Consider the following 21,660-nt stretch of genomic DNA (forward strand, 5'->3'; position numbering starts at 1 on the left):
CTACACAGTTTACAGCTTGTGTGGAGGGAACCCCTCCCCCCCCCCATTTTGTAGCTAATACATGCATGCATAGCATGGTATTTACTTATCTCCCTAAGGTCTATGTGGATCACTATAGGATTTAGGGGTAGCCCATACAGGCTATCCATTCTTCCTGACTCACACTCTAGATTGAGTTCTGTGTTGATACAGCATTTAGCACACTGCTACCTGTGCACAGGGCAGCTATAGCCCTGAGGTTCTCTGTACACACCTACTGGGTACTAAGCATTGAGCACCTTAGGACTCCATATTACCTTTGCCTAGCCACAGCAGGGTTATAGAGTTCATACCCTCAGTCACCAGTGTGGCAGTGGATACAGTCACTATAGGACTGCTATACATGTACACTCTGCACTATTTTATCCACTGACCTTTCACAGAGTTCCCGCCCTAGGTATACACATACTGGACAGCTCGACGGATATGAGAGACTAGCACGTTAGTCTACTCACCTATTCTGTCAGTTTGCCTTGTTTTAATTTGCTCCTTTGTCACATGCAGCCTCATATATGTTCAGGCTTTATGCGCTTTATTTTATTTGAGAATATTTTTCTCCATTAAACTGATTTTATGTTCACACCAATACCATATTCACCACTCACCTGAATCAACCAGGTCCAACCAAGTGTGTCTTAAATCTCTGTGATTTTTATTAAGTGAGTGCTCTCATAGTGGGGTTTTCTGTTTCTTTTGTTGTATATGATGATCAATTAATCAAGAGCATTTGATTAGCAGCACCTGTCTGCTACTTAGCATCTTAATTCCTATGGAAGCAGTAAGGGTGTACTTAGTTTTTCACACATAGTTTCTCCATTTTGGCTTTATTTTTGTTAAATAAATCATGACACGGTGTAATATGTCATGTGTTGTTGTTCATCTTAGGTTGTATTTACCTAATTTTTAGACCTGCTAAGGAACAGATGATTGTTATTATGTCCTGATATGTAAAACCATAGAATTCAAAGAGGGTGTACATATATATGTATATATGTGATCTTTAAGGCTATCGAAAGCAAGGATGATAAGAAAGCAACTGACAGTCAAATATATGACTATATCATTCAAAACTATCAATTCTACAAAGGAGCAACTCACCCAACCAAATGGAAAAATTCCATTCGACACAACTTATCCATCCAAGCTTGCTTTATTCAAGTAATACCATGTTGATGATGTTTCTTTATATACAGTATATAATCAGTATCAACAGAGATACTGTTGCTGGGAAGTACAACAATCGTGTAAGGGTATGTTCGATCATGGCACCTATCTGATGAGAAATACATTGTTCTTTTTTTTAGCATGTTCTTGTATAGCACTTCTAGTTTTTACGTAGTGCTATACAGAGATATTTTGCAGGTTCCTGTCCCGTGGAGTTTACAATCTATGTTTTTGGTGCCTGAGGCACAGGGAGATAAAGTGACTTGCCCAAGGTCACAAGGAGCCGACACTGGGAATTGAACCAGGTTCCCCTGCTTCTAAACGCACTGACAGTCAGTGTCTTTACTCACTGAGCCATCCAGGAAGAATCAACGTTCAGAGTGATGTCTCAGCTCACACTCCAGCACAGAGCCTAATACAGTTTATTGGTAAGCAGGAGCTAACTGCTATGAGAATGTTCTCAACTTACTAGCCCAATATCAGGGTGTTGGAGAATACATTAGCCAACCTCTGTATATTGCTCAGCCCATGTACCAGGCAGAAAAAGATGAGGGTGAACAAAGCAATGTTGGCAACGAGGTTGATATGCTTCAGAATCCCATGATTGACTCAGCCATGTACATACAGGATATGCCGTCCTGGAACAATGGATACTAGCAAGGACAATGCTGACATACAATACAGGTAAATATCATGTAATATTACTTTAATTACATAATTGTATAGTACTTAATTTAATATGAGAGCATCAAATGAATCATATACATTACGCATGCGAAAAAATATGCATACATGTTGTTTTTCTTTATATACATATTTTAAAAAACAAGTGTACTAAAACAAGCACTAGACCTGATAATAAGTGCAGTGCACAAAAAGCAGCCTGGTGATCTAATGTGGGTAAAATCTCAAATAATGCCCAAAAAACATATTTTAAGATGAATTTCTATGTGCTGCTGTAATATTTTACATATGTAAGCACATTCAATATGTGCATCAAGCCAATCTACACACTTCCAAGTGATTGGCTCAATATCTGATCGAAACGTTATAATATAACATTTTGTTTAATATTCATATCATAATATTGATGTAGCCCCCTCATGTGACGTGTGTACATGGTCATTTGATGATGAGGACTCGGCACTATGAGAAGATGCATGGAAACGTCCACCTCCCTGGCACACGCAAAGCCAGATACACACGAGCAGAACTTTATAGCAGATATTCAAACGTAAAATTATTGTCATAGCGCAGATATCGAAGCATATGTCAAACTTCTATGTTATTTTTAAATATTAGATACATATTAGATAATTATAATAAAATATTAGAGTGCACGCCTGCTTCAAGAAGCATCTTTATTATTGTGCAATCTTTTCATATAATGTTATTTTTTTTTTCAGATATCAAGTTTTAACATTGACAGTCCAAAAATAGGATTAGAAGTGTCTCAAAGAAAAGCTTCAAAACAACGTTTAATATTGCTTTTAAACACTGTATATATTTGAACATTAATACTTTATATACGCAAAATAATTAACCTAAATTGTTACTCATACTGATATTCAGTGCTCCTTTGCTAAAAATCTATGCAAATATATTGTTGTCGGTTTTATTACAAAACAGAAAAAAAAACATATATATATTTAAATATTGGACATGCACTGAGTATGAAACCTGGCTCATATTTACACCTTTTTTATTATATGTGTTTGCCAGTTGTCAAAATAATTTTTTTGAGATTCAATAGCTTATACTGTACCAAGTGTCCAATATTGGATTTAAAAAAAAAACATTTTTGTGTGTTGAGACGGCGGCTGGTTGGTTAATTTCGTACCAGATCCATAACTTAAGTGATGATATCTGTAATTTGTACAGTATGTATGACAAGTATGTTACAAATTTGATAATCAAACAAACACCTTGAATTGTAAATTTATTAAAATATATAGAACATGAAACTGACTCAATTTCAAACATCAAATGTCAACAACATTGCAATTAAACCATTCATGATGTGCAAAAAAGTAATCAAGTATATTTACAGTGTAATACATTCTGAAATACATTTAAAAAAAATACATACTGCAATATATAGATCTCAAATGTAAACATTTGATCATCTGCAACCTAATTTAGGAACAACACAATGTCACATGTAGATTGTTATGTGAAATTAGAAATGATCATAATTTAATAAATTTAATATGACAGTATGAGTTATTACACACGGACATAAATATATAATGATGATGTATATACACATTTGCTAGGAATTTTTGATATTCACTGTTTTCACACTCTAGCACCTCTCTGTTAAATCCAAGATGTTGCTTAAGATGATCAAAAATATCAGGCACCAATGCTGTAAACATTTTTTATGTGTTGAATATTATTTATGAACAAGCATCTAACAAATACGTAAGTTAAAAACCCTGGCATATCGTTAAATGCAAGTGAATGGGGGCCTACATTATAGCATGTGCTGTCACGCATGCACGATCAGAGATTTACATTTGCGTATGTGCATTATGAGTTCATTGTGCCAGTGACTGCTCTTGGCGCTTAGCGTTGTCAGCACAATTAATATTAATTTTTTCCCTTCATGCTCACGATGCGCGTGTGTGCCTGTGCCCATATGCTCATGTGCGCTATGCGCTTGCCAATACAGCTAAAATTTTCATTTTTGCATTTTGAAGGATCATATGACCTAATTAGCCAATTAGTGCCAGTCACTTCTTGGACACGCCCCCAGCCACGGCACCCCCACTCGAGCACCAACAAACATTTGCATGAGAGCCAATCACACAAGCATGAGGGCAGTCAGCGGTACACTGTAATCAATTAAGAAGGAGTGGCTCAATGAGTAAAGCCACTGACAGGCACTGAGATTGAAGCAAGGGAACCTGGTTCAATTCCCGGTGTCAGCTCCTTTAGACTTTGGGCAAGTCACTTTATCTCTATGTGCCTCAGAGTCTGTGTCTGCAAATTGTCTCTCTAAAGCGTTACGTAAAACTAGAAGTGCTATACAAGAACAAACAATTATAATTATTATTATTATTATCAGTAATATTTCTCAGGGGCAAGATGCTGACGCCTGCGCATTCAGCAATGTCAGATATACCAATGTGACACAGCCCCCCCCCCCCACAAAAGACCACAGACCATAGAGAAGACAAGTACAGCAGTTTATAAACTTATAGTGTTATAACAATACCTGTAACTGTGTATGCCCATGCATCAGCATATCCTCTTAATTTAATTGCATGTCCTTTGTGGTCAAAAGAATATCTGCATTTATGATTGATATTGAAATTCAATATTATTAATTCACAGTGCTTTATAATGTATAGTAAATAGACGTACATATTTAAATAATAAATACAAATATGTTTAAATGGAAAGATTGTAATCAATAATTTGGTTATCTCATATAATACATATACGATAATATATTTTTATGTACCTCACTTATGTAAGCTGAGTTCACATATGAAGTGTAAAAGATTATTCAGCAGACATCAATATCAAATTAAATTCATGCATACACAAACTAAATATATTATTAATTTTGTACATGTACTACATTGATCCCTCATGCACACATTATTCATATTTATTGATAGTTATAACATTATTTATGGTATTCACATATATATATGGTACACACAGCAGAGGTTGTATACCCAAGATGTGTGCAGACTGCACAATCCTATGATGAGAAAATAATAGCACTTTTAAATTAAAAAAACATTAAGGGCAGTATAAATTTATATTAAAACATTACTTGCAACTTACATGAAAAGTATGTTTCGATCACATTACGCCATGTCCACCCCACTGGCTGTCTGCTCATGATCCTCTGCAGCATGGACAAGAGGATCCTCCTTGAGAACCTTCCATATGTGCTTTGGAAGGTTGTGACGCAGGGCAATATTGTGCAGAATGCAGCCACGTACCTTTTCGGGCTCGTTCTGTAGGGCACCACCAGACCTATCAAGACATCTGAACCAACTTTTCAACATTCCAAATGTCCAAATGTCCACTCAATAATCGCTCAAGTGGATATGTGTGCCGCATTATATTGCTCCTCTGCAGGGCTTTGAGGGTTAGCCAGTTGTGTAGGAGCCACAGTTGAACCCCATATCCTGAATCACCTATAATACATTGAAATTAAATTTAATTACACATTTAACAATGTAATTATGTACACACATACTGTATGTATGACTATTGACCTCAAACATTCAAGAGCTTAACAAGAAATATGTACTGTATTATCAGATGTGAGGTATTAATACATATATAAGAGTCGCACCAAACATGTTTATTTCTGTGTTTGACGCATTCTTGCAGAATGTAAGTGTGGCAAATTACACATCAAGAGTATACGCATTCATATTTTGCATTATTTAATGTTATCTATGTTTGCTACAACTATGCTGAATATCCTTGATGACATAACAGCTGTATTATGTTATAAAGGTGTGTGTGTCATTATATATGTGAAAACTATATTCACATGTAAATTTGTATGTTTCACAACTATTTGACACATTTCAACATGTAGGTGAAAATAATAATTCATATAGATCAGAGTATAACCAACAGGATATATGTCCAAATAATCTGACTTCTCTGTCTAAAAGTCATACACATGAAACAAACGTGATATTAAAGCTTAATCATATTAGATGTACTCACCCACCAGCCAACAATGCACAAAACGACCCGTTCAAATGCATGGGAGACTGATGAGTTTCTCAGAATAGAGAAATCATGTCTGGAACCCGGGAATTTGGCTACCACATTCAGAATGTTCATGTTGGCATTGCATACGACCTGCACATTGATGGAATGAAAGTGTTTCCTGTTACAAAACACATGCTCATATACAGTCGACGGGGTCAGCCCAACATGTGTGCAATCTATTGCACCCATCATGCAGGGTAGCCCGGCTATGTTATAAAAGCCATTCCTGAGTTCAAGCCACTATGTCTGCTCTCTAGGAAAATCAATATAATTCCTAGCGCTTCTAGTCAGTGCTCATAGAAACTTCCTAAGGACTCGCGGAAATGACTAATCCGAGAACACGCCTACTATGCCCACAGTTGTCTGAAAAGACGCAGAAGCAAGAAAATTTAATGAGCTCAGCATTTTAAGAAGGCCAGGGACTGCACGACCTCTGCCTGTTACGTAATCTAAATCTTCTCTTAACTCTTCATAAAGAACAAAGATTGCTGCTGAGCTCAAACGATATTGGATAATAATTTCCTCCTTACTAAGACCCTCCAAAAGTGTTCTGTCACAGTATACCCGTTGCTGGGGCTCCACCTCTCTCCTCTCCCTCTCCTGTACCTCTCCTCTCCTGTACCTCTCCTCCATATCCCCTCTCCCCTCCCTATCTCCTCTCCTCTCTTCCCTCTTCTATCTCCACTCTCCAGTCTCCTCTCCCCTCTCCTCCATATCCCCTCTCCCCTCCCTATCCCCTCTCTCCTCCCTATCCCCTCTCCCCTCCCTCTCCCATGTCCTCTATTCCCTCTCATCTCTTCCCTCTTCTCTCTCCACTCTCCTCTCCTCTCTGTCTCTCTTCCCAAGCCAGGGCTTTCCTCCTCATCATAATGTATCTCAACTCTATATCAATATCTCCACCCGCCATCTCACCCACGAAGTAAGTGTCAGATTTGATGTGGTTAAGTAGGTATGTAATGAAGTCACATGACTTGAAATAATTAAAACTGTTATTACAAATCATTAGAAACAATACCCTCCATGTGTATTTGTAAACAATGAATGTGTTCATTAGCATGGTGTAATAGTTATAAACTGATTTTTATTGAAGTTGTGATGTACCTATTAGTATACTTTCTTAGTCAATGAAAAACAGATGTTTGTAATGTCATGATTTCTAACGTAATCAACAGTCAGATATTGGAGTAGCAATTAGCGGTTACAGAACATTGTTACTGAAGCATTTAAGCATTTTGACATTTAAATTCCCACACACAAAATAACAAACAAAATTCACAAGTGAAAACCGTTATAAACATATTGTAGTGTTGATTGAATGAGCTAAATACCATAGTAACAAAAAAAATGTTGCACCATTTCAGGATAAAACATGTCGTGAATATGTTATCCATTATTGCTAAATGTTTAAACGTATGTAACCAGTGAGACCATATGTCAACACGGTCACAATAATTCTCTTTATATGTTATAGATGCAGTTCAAAGTGAAGAAAACCACGCATTTTATGTATTTTGTCACATTAAATATGTTCATCAATACAATCTGCACACTGACAAATGATTAGCTACATTGCAGATCGATCAGTTGTCCTGTAATCGATCACTTGGTCGGGTTCTTTAATTCATTTATTGCACAGCATTGTAGTAAATGTTGGCCATCAATATTATAGGACTGGCCACTTAATAGATACAATTGCTGCATTGCTAGGGAGAGGCCGGACATCAAGAGGCGGAGACAATCACAAGAGGAAAGGGCTTTCACTTTGCGAAAGCTTTATATATTCTAAACATTAGACATTTTTAAAGGAAAATGTATGGTATATTTTAGTTTGACATTTGTAAGTATTTTGTCAGCACATAAATGATTTATTATTTTAAACACACGTAGGATATTGTTTGAACTACACCTTTAAGACATCCTGATAGAAATATCCAGCACGCTTGATGAATGTAAATGTTCATGAACCCCCTATATAAAAAGAACATCATCAAGTTATATCTTAACCCCTTCATAACCTAACCTTGGAGATTTTTTTTTTCGCCGAAAAAATTTGCCCATAAGTTCTCTTATCGCCAACTTATCGGAGCTTACTAAATAGCAGTTGGCTTTTTTGGCGATAAGCTGGCGATACGTGGTTTATCGCTGCTTACTGCATAGGCCCCTTAATCGCATCAGATATCTCCAATGGTGTACTGTAATTGGAGATTCCAGCTGCAAAATATCTTCACCTGAGAGTCTCCTTGGGACCAAACCTTAATGATTTGACATCTTGGTGATGTAAGACCAGGATGTACCCAAACTATGAGATCAGTTTGGGTGAGCCTCTTCAGGTCTGCAGGATCTCCAACATCCTATTACAATTCTAGAGATGTCTTTTGTACCTAAAGGAAGTCTCTGATGTGGGAGGAAAATTATTAATAAGACAGACAAGAGGAGAATACAACAGATAAGTACATCTGACCAGATTTGGCTGGTCAGAAGACTCATAGCTGGGGGTCTCCATGGTCTCCACAACCAGTGTGGGGGTTAATCTGATCGGGAGACTAGAAGAGATGTTAGGTCGACCGTTCTTTGTGGTTTCGGGGCAACTCCTCCGATGTCCTGAGTTGCTGCCTCCAAAGCGGGGGATTTTAGGCCCAGTGTTTCCAGGGTTGATGTACCCACTTCAGGTGAGGCCACGACATGGAATGTATTTTTATTAGAGAATAATAGCTTGCAGTGAAAACCCCATCTATATTTGTGTTTTTTTTCACACTGGATGAATGTGATCGGGCGGAATTCCCGACGTTTGGCTAGTGTGGCTTGAGCCAGGTCTGGGAAAAGTTGTAATGTGGATCCTTAAATTTTTTTTTGGCTTTTAGTTCTTGATGCTTTCAGAATTTCTTCCTTTGTTCGGAAGTAGTGAAGTCAGACAATAATGTCCCATTGTTTGTCCGCCGTCAGGTTTTTGGGCTTTGAAGCTCTATGAGCTTTGTCAGTTTGAAGCTGTTCTTCCGTCAGGGCCGGGACAAGAGATGTAAAGAGTCTTGACAAGTAAGCATCCCGAATGTCATTACTTATTTCCTCAGAATCAACATTTCTGATCCTTATGTTATTCCTATTTACTGTACAAAAAAGTGATCAAGAGGTGATCACCAAAAAGGTTCCCATTATATTGCACTCAGCCTATAAATTCCTAATGATTCAACAGTAGGTGTCCCAGAGTTGCATTGTTAGTGCAAAACACCAAGGAGGTAAGTACAATGAAAAAATGAAAATAATAAAATTTTATTAAACTCTTCTATCAAAAAAAACCACTCTAATAAAATATTCAAAATCTTGCCTCTATTGTTAACACAGTGTGTGCTGTTTACTCCATTAGTGTCCAATAGTGCTTGTGTCAGAATACACTCTAGATACCCAGGGGTGAGGGCGGTCAGGTCCCGGCTCGGGGGTTGCCGGGGACGCGACATTTGGGTTGGGGTTACTGGACACGGGGTGGGATCACTCTTTGGAAGGTTAGCGTCCGCCGTGACGCATAAGGTTAGCGTCCACCGTGACGCATAGGTTAGCGTCCAGCGAGACGCCGTAGTCAGGTTGTCCTTAGCGATGGACACCTGTTGTTATGTGTTGATGTTATATGCCTTCTATGCATGTTAGTAAAGGTATTAGTTATTATCCAATCAGTTGTACGTGGTTATTGTGTATTGTCCTGCGAGGAACCACTCCCCCTCTGGTGGGAGCCATCGCAGGTGGAGGCGCTGCACCGAGTACGTGGTTACTCATAGTATACTATAATTGCCCCAGGTTTCCCTTAGCGGAAGCTCAGCCCTCCTGCGAGCCAACAGGTAAAGCACCACACTCCTGGTAACGCTGTATGGTATACGAACCCCCTATATATGTATATATGCGATTGGGTGGGGTGGAATACCCGTTACATATATATATATATATATATATATATATATATATATATATATATATAATAGATATACTGTGGATAGATAGATAGATAGATAGATAGATAGATAGATAGATAGATAGATAGATAGATAGATAGATAGATAGATAGATAGATAGATAGATAGATATTATTCAACCAATGAAATGACATTCCATTTTTTTCACCAATGTGGTTTTTGCCAAGTAACTGATTCTGCATGAAAGTCTATTTATTATTTGGATTTCATTTATTTGAACTTATAGCTGTTGATTTCCTTAGTACATTAATGTGCAATTTTCCTCAGACTTTTTCAATTCTCTGCTAAATAATATACATGATTTAAATTCATATGGTTACTTTGGCTATTTGTTAGACACTGATAGACCTAATTTGTGTGCATAATGGTGCACATACAGTATGCACAACAAATATCTATTTTATGTTTGAATAGAATGCAACATCCTATCCTAGATGGAGCAAGACACAATTGGCTAGTATTTGCATTTGTTGTTTACTTTACCATTACAATAATATAAAATGATGCAATATTTTACCATGTTGACCTATTTTGTGAGAATCAATGATAAATGCTGCCTGGTATATTGCATTTTGTCAATATTAAATATACATTTGTATTAATTAAGTTTTGAAAAAAATAAAGACACAATTTAACACGTTAATTGTGTAAACTTTTATATTGTTTTATTATAATTCTTATAGACCATATAAACAAAGATCCATTCAACCGGGTTGTGACATGTATTTACATTTTTTTTTGTCAGGAAGTGCTGGAACACCTGTGACATATAACGAAAATGGAGATGCTCCTGGGCGCTATGATATCTACCAATACCAGATAATCAACAAAACTGCAGAATACAAAGTCATTGGACATTGGACTAACCAACTGCATCTAAATGTAAGCCCTACACTGTTAACATTTTGCTATATATAAAAATATTTACCTGGAGCTGTCAATATGGAATCATATGATGACTCACTTTATTTATTGTTATTGTGTTTACATGTAACCCCCCTCCTAAAGGGTTACTAACATGACTGTTGCATGATAGGCCCCGCCCTGGGTTGCTATGGGGATCCAGATGTCTTAAAGTCCAGGGGTATTTAAGGAGGAGGGACTTTTCTAGATGGTTAGGTTTCAGGAGGAAATGAGAGGAGTTGCCTCAGGGAGAGTAGATCAGTATTGTTTCTAAAGTAGTAGTAAAAAACCAGGCCCCCCTGTTTATTATGTTGTAGGTAGGGACAGTATCCATTAAGTCAGTATCCCTGAAGGAAGGAATGGAACCCAATAAGTACTAAAAAAGGATAATGGCACACCATAGAAGGCCTCAGGAAAGATGGCTCCCGGGTGCCGGCAGATCAGATCTAACTGCGAATTGTATCAGATCATACAGCGGTCTGTATGGAAGTGGCAGTTCCCAAACAGGCAACAGGTATTGGGTCAAGTAAGAAAAGACCCATCATAATTCTCATACGGGCCCAAAGTAAACAGATTAATTCAGATTATGGTTCCGAAGCGACAGGGGGCCGGGTCCCACACTTTATCAGAGCAACTAAGTTAAATTACCTTCATTGGAGTGTTAAGAGTGGACGCTGATGGAAGAACTGTTTTCATGTATGTTTTTTATAAAATACAGTACAACGTTATTAATATGTGTATGAGCGGTGCCTGTCCACGGGGACATGAATAAATGACTATTGTACAACAAACGTTCTTGGAGCCCATTATTCTACAACCTTGCTACCTCATCACCCAGATGCCTGAATCCAGACCCTAAATCAAGGTAACCCATGTGGAGTAGCCATATAATACAAACCAATGTAATCTCCCTGGAAACAGGGCAGGGAGGGTTACATACATTTGATTTCTAAAATACCGAACTGTAGTACTATTTTCCGACGAATACAGAGTTACATGGACTATCTGTTTACATCAAGTTCTAATTCTATTCCTCTTTTTGGAACTCCTTATGTTATTCAGATTCCATATAAAGTTACCATCTAAGACTGGGGGGGAATTAATTGAAAAATGAATAAATCTACATGGATATTTCTACAGTTATTTGCTAAAGTAGCATGCATACAGTATTAATAAATGTAGGTATTTGATATTTTCAAGATGTTCTTCAAAGGTATTTTAAGTGAATAACCAAAAGGCATAATAGGTTCTTAACCCAGGGAGGCGCAACCTTTTTACCCTGCGCCCCCTGCTGTCTTTCCCCCTCTCCTTGCGCCCCTCCCTCTTACCTTGATTCAGACGTCCTGGCGTTATGACGTCACGTTGTCATAGCAACGTGACATCACATGACCCCGCAGCATAATTTGATGCCGAGTTGCCATGACGACGCGTCACAGGAGCGTCTGAATCAAGGTAAGTAAGGTTTACAGAGGCCCTGCAGCTCGCCCGGCATTCATTTAAGAGCCTTCAGGAAGCGCGCAGGGCCTCTGTAAACCCCGTGCCTCCCGCAGCGAATCTTGCACCCCCCAGGGGGCGTGCCCCCACTTTCCGCACCACTGTCTTAACGCATTTTTTTTTTGCTGTACAGATTTATACAATGTTATTGCACCCTATAATGCGACACTGCGTCAATGCCGGACCTCCATTTAATGCAGGCTTTTTCGAGGTGCCATTGAAACAAATGTTGTCACATTCTAAATAAAGTGCCACAGGGCATCATTTAACACATTCTTTCTTTTACAACATTGATGTGCTAACGGGGGAAATAATATTGGATATGTCTTTGAGTATTACATGTTCACTGTAGTTTTGTACTGGAGAAAACTACAATATATAAAATGATTTACAATACATTTTCACTTGCCATTGTTTAGCTTTAAAAACTCAATTTAAAGCCACCAAAAAATAATCAGAACCTGTTTTCTACATGTTACTTATCTCTCCAATTGGTGTTTAATGTACATACTACAGTATTTTATTTTCTTATTCCTTGCTCTTCCAGATTTAAATATCTTTTTTGTCATAGTTTTCAATAATAAATGATGCACAATTGTATACAAGCAGGCTTATCATTTCTACTGTGAAGGTGCAAGCCACTATGCTATGAGTGATTATACAATCTAATCCATTTACCATATGTTAGCTTCACAAAGGGGATCATTCTAAATACACAAAAGTGACAGATCTGATGAAAAGTACAATTCAAGTTAATCACAGTTCAGTCCACTGCTTCATCCCAAAGTATTTGGACAACTTTTATGTGGATATGCATAGGATTATGAGGTTGAGAATAGGTTCCCCACGCCTCTCAATTAATATATACCTCCCTTACAATCCCTACCCTAACTTGCTTGCAATTTTGAAACTGCTCCACTTCCCTTCTCCAACTTTTTTCCCTTTTGGGGGTATCTCATTACCTACCGTAGGGGCCATTTTCACTAAGCGGTGTTATGATATAAAGCAATTCAAGTGAATGGGCCCTAAGGTATCCTAGGTGCCTGAATGAGTCCCATGGCATTGCACTGTTTAGTAAATATGGTCCAAAATCTGCAGGCTTGGAAGTACAAATGTGTCCCAACTTCCAGTATGTTGCCAGCAGCCAGGGATTGCTACAGGAAACTGAAGCAATCACCGGCTGTGGAAAAAAACATCTACGGGCAGCTTGTTGACAAACTTGAAGTTGCTGTGGCTGCCCTTCCCCAGAGCCACAGGAAAATGCTTTTGATTTCCTGTGCTCTGGGGAAGGTGACTCAGGCTATATGTGTAAATTCAGTACTCTATATCTTTCTATTTTAGTCCTAGTTATGACTCCTTCGAAATTATGAATTCACTTTAATGTAATGTTTAAAAACATTTTACAACAGTATAATATGTTTATGGCATAGTAGTGGCCACAAATTAATAGTGATGTGATACATTATTCAACAGCTGAATAGAAAATAAGAAATGTGATACGAGTGAGAAATATTAAATAACCCATTATTACAGGCATATTTAAATATATTGACTAATCAGCAATTAATTTTGTTTATTCATTTCTTTGAAGTCCCTTTTGCCAATTTTGTTCTTGCATATCCTGTATGAAATTATGCCTAAATGATTTGCCGCAGATGCCATTGTACATTGATTATTTTGTAAATCAATAACAACACAAAGAAAAACAGAAGAGGTGTTATGGGAGCAAATCATTTGTGAAGTAAATTATACTGTAGTTGATTCTGTATCAAAGATTGACAGCATTACTCTGCACAATCAATGTCAGTGCATCTGTTTTTGGAAGTGGGTTGTTTTTTCACGCATTATATAGTTATTTTGCATTTGTTATTTACAATTTTAGTAATTAACAGCTTAGAAATGGTTCCCCTAAAAACTTGAATGAGCAAGAATTTTTTTTAATATCAAGTCAAACAGAATCTCTGTTTCCTACTCTCACCTCATTCTCTCTTATCGAATATTCCCCAGACTTTGCTCTTTTGTTAAAACTCAATGCAGTGTATGTTTTTTAAAAGGAAATATTTTATCAGGGATTCTAGAAATGTACTGTATTGTTGGTTACAAATAAGCCTTGTGGGCATGCTGACAGTCTCACGTAATACATTGTTATAAAGAGTATGTTCTTTGTAATATATATTAACAATGGATATGCTGAATGTATATAATCAGGTTTATTAGAATAATTTTCAGTAATTGTTTTTAACTCTTTCTATACGGGTAAGTATTATACAGCATGCCATGCTGCTACATCACAGAAGGGTTTTAAATGGAAATTATTTGTTGACTATATGTTCTGAAAATCCATTATTATTTCTGAATGTATTAGCTCAAAGTCAACTTAGAACTCAAAGGAGTTTGTAGTCTATTTGACTCAGGTGTTCAAAAGGACTGCCAGATGAGTAAAAGTCATTTTATTTTCCTCTATGCTACTGGGTAGTGTTTTACCAGGTCCATTAAAAAAAAACAAAAAAAAACGGGTAACGGGTACCCACGCAAAATGAAACAATTTACCCGGCCGGGTACCCGGTTACCCGGACGGCACTTACCTGCAGGGATGGAAGACCGGTGAGGAAGACTGCAGCGACATCTAGGACCAGCAACAAATGTCTTGGTAGCAGTGGCAGCAGTGGCAGCAGCTGAAGTCCTTGTTCATCCGGCGGGTGCAGCAGGAACAGAGCACACAACTGATGCCTGTGTGAGCCGAGGAAGCATGTGACCGGAGCAGGAGCATTCCTATTGGACAGTCCAGGAGGAGCCAGCTGTCCAATAGGAACACTCCTGCCCCGGTCACATGCTTCCCTGGCTCACACAGGCATCAGCTGTGTGCTCTGTTCCTGCGGCTCCTGCTGGATGAACAAGGACTTCGGCTGCTGCCACCGCCACCAGGACTTCTGCTGCTGGTCTGAGATGTCGCCGTGGTCTTCCTCACTGGTCTTCCATCGCCGGCTGCAGGTAAGTAAGTGTTTAGCTATTTTCAGCTGCCCTGAAATTACACGGTGCCGGTCCCAGCCCTCAGCTGCTGGGTCAGATTAATTTCCGTGGAGCTGAAAAAGCACCGGGTAAGCTGGGTACCAGGTATTTTACGGGTACCCGGGACATCACTACTACTGGGCAATGCCTGCAAGAACAGAATAAATATTCATCAGGAAAGGTATTTCTCAAGAAATAAAGTACAGATGGCTGTTTCCAGAGTCACCAAACCAATATTGTAAATAAAAAAAATCCTGCTGTAAAAAAACCACTCAAGGTGTGCTACACAATGGATATTTAGCTGGCTACAAAGTGAAAAACTATGCATAAGAGTTAATTTCAGACTTGGGAGTAGATATTATTTTAAAAAATGAGTGCTTTTTATTGAGCAATTGAACAGAAGTGCAGTGGGAATACACTTATGAAAGGCTGCATAAAGCATATTATTTTTCAGTTCAGTACACCACTTCTACAGAATGGAAAAATGGTAAAAGTGGGTTACTAATCCTGTTTACTTTAGACTGACAGTGAGTCGGAAGATATTTATATTTTCTGTAGATGCAAAACAAAATTGCCACACAGGAAATTCAGTGTATTGTGAAAGAATTCTCCTGTCATCACCATCTGCACAGAATGATTTCTTACCTCAATATATTCAACCATTTGAATATTTATACACATTTTATTTGTTATTTTAAAACTCTTATCGTTCATCAAATTTTCTCCATGTCACTACCTTTTTACTGTATGGAACGAAAAGAAGAAAATTAAACTTACTGGCGTGCATAGTATATATTTTTTAAATAAACTGTATTATTTAATCACAATTAAAATCCTCATAAAAAGTGTTTTTGGATCACTTTAATTGTCAGCTGGTTCTTAAAACGTTCTACATACAATAGTACACAAAGCAGTACACACGAATTCAGCTCAATGTGTGATGATGTTTAGTTGTTTCTGAGTTTGTTATAATTCAGACAATCCAGGAGGAGCAAAATATGGGGAAATAAAGAAACAAAAAACAGTGCAAATTTAAGTGCAGACGTTGAGACTAAATTCAATCAAGTGTCGATATCTTGGCTCTACCGGTCTATCTACTCACAAGATGTTAGTGGTATATACTGCTTCGGCCAAGTTTATTCGAGCATTTGCCCGTTCTTGGCCGCAGCAGTAGCCTGGCGCGCGCCCGAGAGTGACGGGCGCGCGCCGAAGCAGCGGAAGAGCGCCCTCCGATCGGGGCGCTCTCCCTACCGCTGCCGGGTCCGCCGGGTCCCCCGGAACCCCCTGCCGCTGTCCCGCGATCGCGGGACACCAGGGCTCCCTTGGGGAGCCCCTGGACGCGCGTGCAGGGGGCGCACGCTCCCGAAGACGCGTGACCGCGCGTCTATGACGCGCGGCACGCCAAGGGGCGGCCACTAGCAAGCCGGGAAATCTCCCGGCTTGCGGTACCGGCCACACTTTAATAAAGTGTGTCGGTAGTGTATGCAGTTGGCAGATTGGGCTGCCACCCCAGGTTGATGCTGTATACTGTGTGACTCCCTCCAGGCTCGTCTCATCAGTGTGGCAATGATACATGTAGAGGAAGAAACAGAACTACATAGCGCGATCTGTCTTGAAATAGACTTTATAAAAAGTATATAGGCATATAAAATGTGCACTTACAATGTGCCAGAATTAAAATCGCATTTATCACATTAACAGTGAATCTAGGGGGTACTCCGCCGTTCTCACCGCCTCCTCTCTGGCTCTGGATCTCCTCCGTCTGCAACCTGGGACTCTGGACTCCGTGTCTCCTCCTGTGCGTGTGACGTCACTGCGCAGTGGATGGTACAGCTACGGCTCCCTCACTAGACCAAAACACCACTCAATGCGTTTCGCCCAGCTCTTGCAAGCTGTCTATGGCTTCATCAGCCCAATCTGATAACTGCATATATACCACTAACATCTTGTGAGTAGATAGACCGGTAGAGCCAAGATATCGACACCTGATTGAATTTAGTCTCAACGTCTGCACTTAAATTTGCACTGTTTTTTGTTTCTTTATTTCCCCATATTTTGCGCCTCCTGGATTGTCTGAATTATATCATTCTACTTGGAACCCGGGAAACAGGTTCTGCCAGAGGGTTTGAGCAGGGATATATTATTTGAGCACATATTTTATTGTATATTGCACTATTAACTTGCACGCAACCACTATTTTATTTTAAGTTGTTAGCGCCTTATATTCACTATCATTCACAGTTTCTGAGTTTGTGTCAGTGGAAGATGTTTCTATTTAATTGAAGAGATTATGGCTCAGATCCATAGAACTTCATTATTTTCTTTATGACGCGTTAACTTAAGTTAACGCCTCATAAAGGACTCGCTGGTATCTTGATGCTCACTAACATAGTGTTATATGCTGTGTTCAGCCGTAACGAGCCCTTGAGTTATTACTGTATAACGGACGTTAGGGCTAATTATATGCAAAAGGTATGTTCCCTCTAACAGTGCATTTCCATGCAGGAATTTAATGTTACATTAGTTAGCTAAACTTGACCTTACTCACATCTAGATGCTGAAATTGCTATTTTACAGGGTCTGGATGAGTGTAAGACCACAGTTTGGTATGATTTAACTATCATATTGTTATTTACAGGGCTCTTTTCTTCTCCTGTCTTCTTTTTTTTTTTTCTTAACTTTAATTAAACACTTATTTAGGGTATTGATGGGAGTGACACCACCTTTGGGTAAGACATGCTATGTTAACGCCATGTTATTTGAAGCTAAGGCAAGGCAGTGCTAACATAACACATGGCGTTAAGCCTATGCTAATAAGATAACTAAGAGCAATTGTTTTTGCATATAAATGTAGCACAGAAGCTACTACTGCTGTATGTACCTGTATGGCTCACAGGAGCCTAAGCCTCCACACTAAGAGCCTGGGGTATATATATATTCACAATCTCGTGGTGCAACGCCTCCACCAGAGAGGGATCCCAGCAGGGTGGGAGGGGCCCCTCACGGGACACAACCCAATAACACACAATTGGTATGATTAACCTTTACTGTACATATATATCGCTTATCACTCTACAAATTCCCCACAGTAAAACACTCCACCTCCAGACTTGTGCAACCTCTTCCCACCACCGTGTATTTCCCCACACTGTGTCCACAGTATAACCCTTGTCCCATGGGCAGCGCTGCCACTTTGTGTGAGTACTCAGTTGGTGCACATGTGTAAAGATACCTACCCAGTGCGGCGGCACCTGGGCATTCAAATATTTTCGCAAAGGATCTGACGACCTGCTGGGTGATGTCCAGTTCCACCAGCGTGATGTTCTGTCAGGGCAGTCCACCCTGTGTATCGTCCCGCTCTCTCTCTGCAGAGTAGGTCTGATCCCAAGCCTCTTTGTGGGAAGTGCAGCGTCCGCTGTGTCCCTTACTGTCACTGCGTATAACACTAAGGGGCAGGGTACCTAACCTAGGGCCTATCCCTGAAGCACCACAACCTGTAATATGGCTCAGGACCTATCTGGGGCCTAGGGGGCTGCTGGCCTAATGCAGTGGGTCACAGACCCCTGCACTCACCTCCTACCCCTAGCTCTTCCTGGTCCTGACTGACTAGCTTGGGCTGAGTGCGCGAAAAGTATCTCTTACTGCTGCGGAGATCCCTGCACTCCTATTGGCCCTGCTTGGCCATGTGTGTGCTGGCCCCTGTGTCTGCTGGGGGTTGTAGTCCCTGCAGCACCATCCCTGTCTGTCTGCCCACGATCGTGCTACTCCTGCGCATGCGTGACTGGTAATGGCCGCCGGAGCTCCAACTGCGCATGCGCGAACTTGCGCAAGATGGCGCCATCCTGCACGGGAGCCGCCGGGAGTCTCCGGCGATGTGCTCACCCTGCGTAACCACTGCCGGTCCTGCAGAACTCCCGGCACCCGCCGGACATTGCAGCACACCTTCAGCAGCCGCCGCAGAGGTAAGGGGGTCCCTAAAAGACCCAGGGGTCCAGGGCTACATATATATACCTGTGGATTTGTGTTAACCTCAAGGAACTTAATGTCTGTTACTGATTTTTATAACATTACATTACGAGCCCTGACTTAACGGAGCTCTGTGAATCTGAACCTATGGGGTAGATCCTCAGAAGTGAGCTAAATGAGGGCAAATAATGTTACAGTATGTTACCCTATTAGCTTACAGACATTATTTTTCCTTCAATTAGTGGGAATTCTTGAAGCTAATCATATGCATAAATAAAATCAGTTAGCAAAACCATCATCGTTACGTTGCCTGCGTTTTCTAATATCTACAGTACATCTGCTGTATACTAATTTTAATCCAGGATGCAAAAGGGGGAAAAGCGAAGCACTACCAATGCAAAAGCAAAAAGAGAGATGTGTATGTCAAAGTAGTAAAAATTGAAAATGTATAGGGTCATGGTATGATACAGGCTAGTTGACCACACCTACTGTATGTGTTTCACGCCAAGGCACTTTATCAAGGTTAAAGAAGACATACTTGCCAGAGTGTTTTAAACTCTCACAGCGCATGGCTGAGTGTACAAAGAAGTATTCATAATCGGCGGTTCCGCCCGACATACCGGAGTCGCTTGGCTGATGACTACACCTTTGGTGGTCGCTCTCATGAGATATAGGGGTTGGAGCTGGTCCCACACCAGAAGTTGAGCTACATCCGGTGCTGCCGGATGTGCGTCATCGCTCCTCACGCCGAACAAGGCACCGTCCGGTACCTCATCGTCGTAGGCCGCAGCAGGAGCCTGAAAGGAGATGTAGATGGAGCCTCACCACTCTGATGGTCAGGGATGGTCGCAGTCTCCTCTGGATCATCCACGGGTACATCTTTCTCCCCGATGGGAGTCTCCATGGGTGGGGACATAGTAACACTTGCTGAGGGGACATCTCTGGATCTGGACACTGCCGCAGGCTCCAGGTAGGAGACACCTCTTCTGCAGGGATGCTGGTGCTTGGTTTTGCTGGATATCACACCTCGGATTCCCAACTGCTGACATCGTCCTCTGAAAGTGCAGGGACACCTCCTCAGGGGAACGGGGTCGGGGCACTCCATATTCCCTGGTGGCAATCGGTACAGAGCTCTTATGCAAAAAACAAAAGAAAAAACAGCGGAAAACCTCATTGTGTAATATTTAAATATATTGTGAACATTTTCAGCAGGTAAGTATCGCACGTACATCAATAAAATTATATAAAGACATAACATGTTATGGACATGTTACCACAACGCTCGCTGTTCTACACCGAATCCGATAAACGCGTAGGAAGGAGGTGCACATACTAGCGCTGTTCCAGATTTTCATTTGTGGATTCAATATACACTGCGTTCAGTGTCTCCACACGGAAGCTCCCATCCGCTACCAGCCTACACCGCCAGAGACGTCCAAGACGCGACGGAGTCGCAGTGATGTTATCAGCAGTTTCCCTAGAGTCTGACACGCGGATCTGAGTAGACCAGCGTTCCGGCGAGGTTGTATCTCGTGATCCAAACAGACGATTAAGACAGGGACTAAGAGACCATCTACAGCAGCCCGGGAGAGTAAGATTTTATCTCCTGGATTGGCCTGTATTCGAACGGATTCGGTGTAGAAGAGTGGGCATTGTGGTAACATGTCCATAACATGTTATGCCTTTATACCATTTTATTGATGTACGTGCAATAATTACCTGCTGAAAATTTTCACAATATATTTAAATATTACACAATGAGGTTTTGCGCTGTTTTTTCTTTTGTTTTTTTCACTAGTACTATGGTTTGTGGAGCCAATCTATGATATCTACAGCAGCAGCCTCAAAGTTTATCACATGGAAGTTCCAGGTTTTAATCAACTTGTTTTGTTCACAATTTAGTATTGTTTTAGGACACAATCACCTAAGTTGATTTATTCACTTTAAGTTTATAATTGAAACACATTGGTATTTCACTTGCACTATCTAGAGCGCGGTTCTTATTTATTTTATTTCACCCGAAGAGCTCTCATGCTACTGCACCACCAGGGGAAGCACACTGACTCTCCCTGGTGAGTCCTCTTTCCCTACGGGTGTATTGGCGAGGGTTCTGGTCCTGGAACTGTCTTGGGCATCGCTGCTGGCACCGGCTCTGCTACCGGAACACTTGGGCCTCCTGGCGCGTTGTCTAGGGCACATGGGTCCACGATTGCGTCTGTGGAAGGGAAGGCTAGAGGGGCTGCACTGGTATTCTTGCGGGATAGCATCGGCAGGCATGGAGCTTGCAGACCGCATGTAGTAGGCCCCACATTGTTGGCACTTGGCAGTGGGGCTGGATTCACCCCCTAGGATGCCGACACTGTGGACAGAT

General features: G+C 40.4%; 1 protein-coding gene across 1 annotated transcript in view; it reads left to right on the top strand.

Annotated features, from left to right (window-relative positions):
* The window catches only part of GRM8 (glutamate metabotropic receptor 8), a 1,200,287-nt gene that overhangs the window by 930,877 nt on the left and 247,750 nt on the right, over positions 1 to 21,660 (top strand). The window contains exon 8 of the mRNA XM_075599874.1: positions 10,663 to 10,799. Within this exon, the coding sequence (XP_075455989.1) occupies positions 10,663 to 10,799 (137 nt within the window). The remainder of the gene's footprint in view (positions 1 to 10,662; positions 10,800 to 21,660) is intronic.

Source organism: Ascaphus truei, chromosome 5 (assembly GCF_040206685.1).
Source record: "Ascaphus truei isolate aAscTru1 chromosome 5, aAscTru1.hap1, whole genome shotgun sequence".
Taxonomy (NCBI): domain Eukaryota; kingdom Metazoa; phylum Chordata; class Amphibia; order Anura; family Ascaphidae; genus Ascaphus; species Ascaphus truei.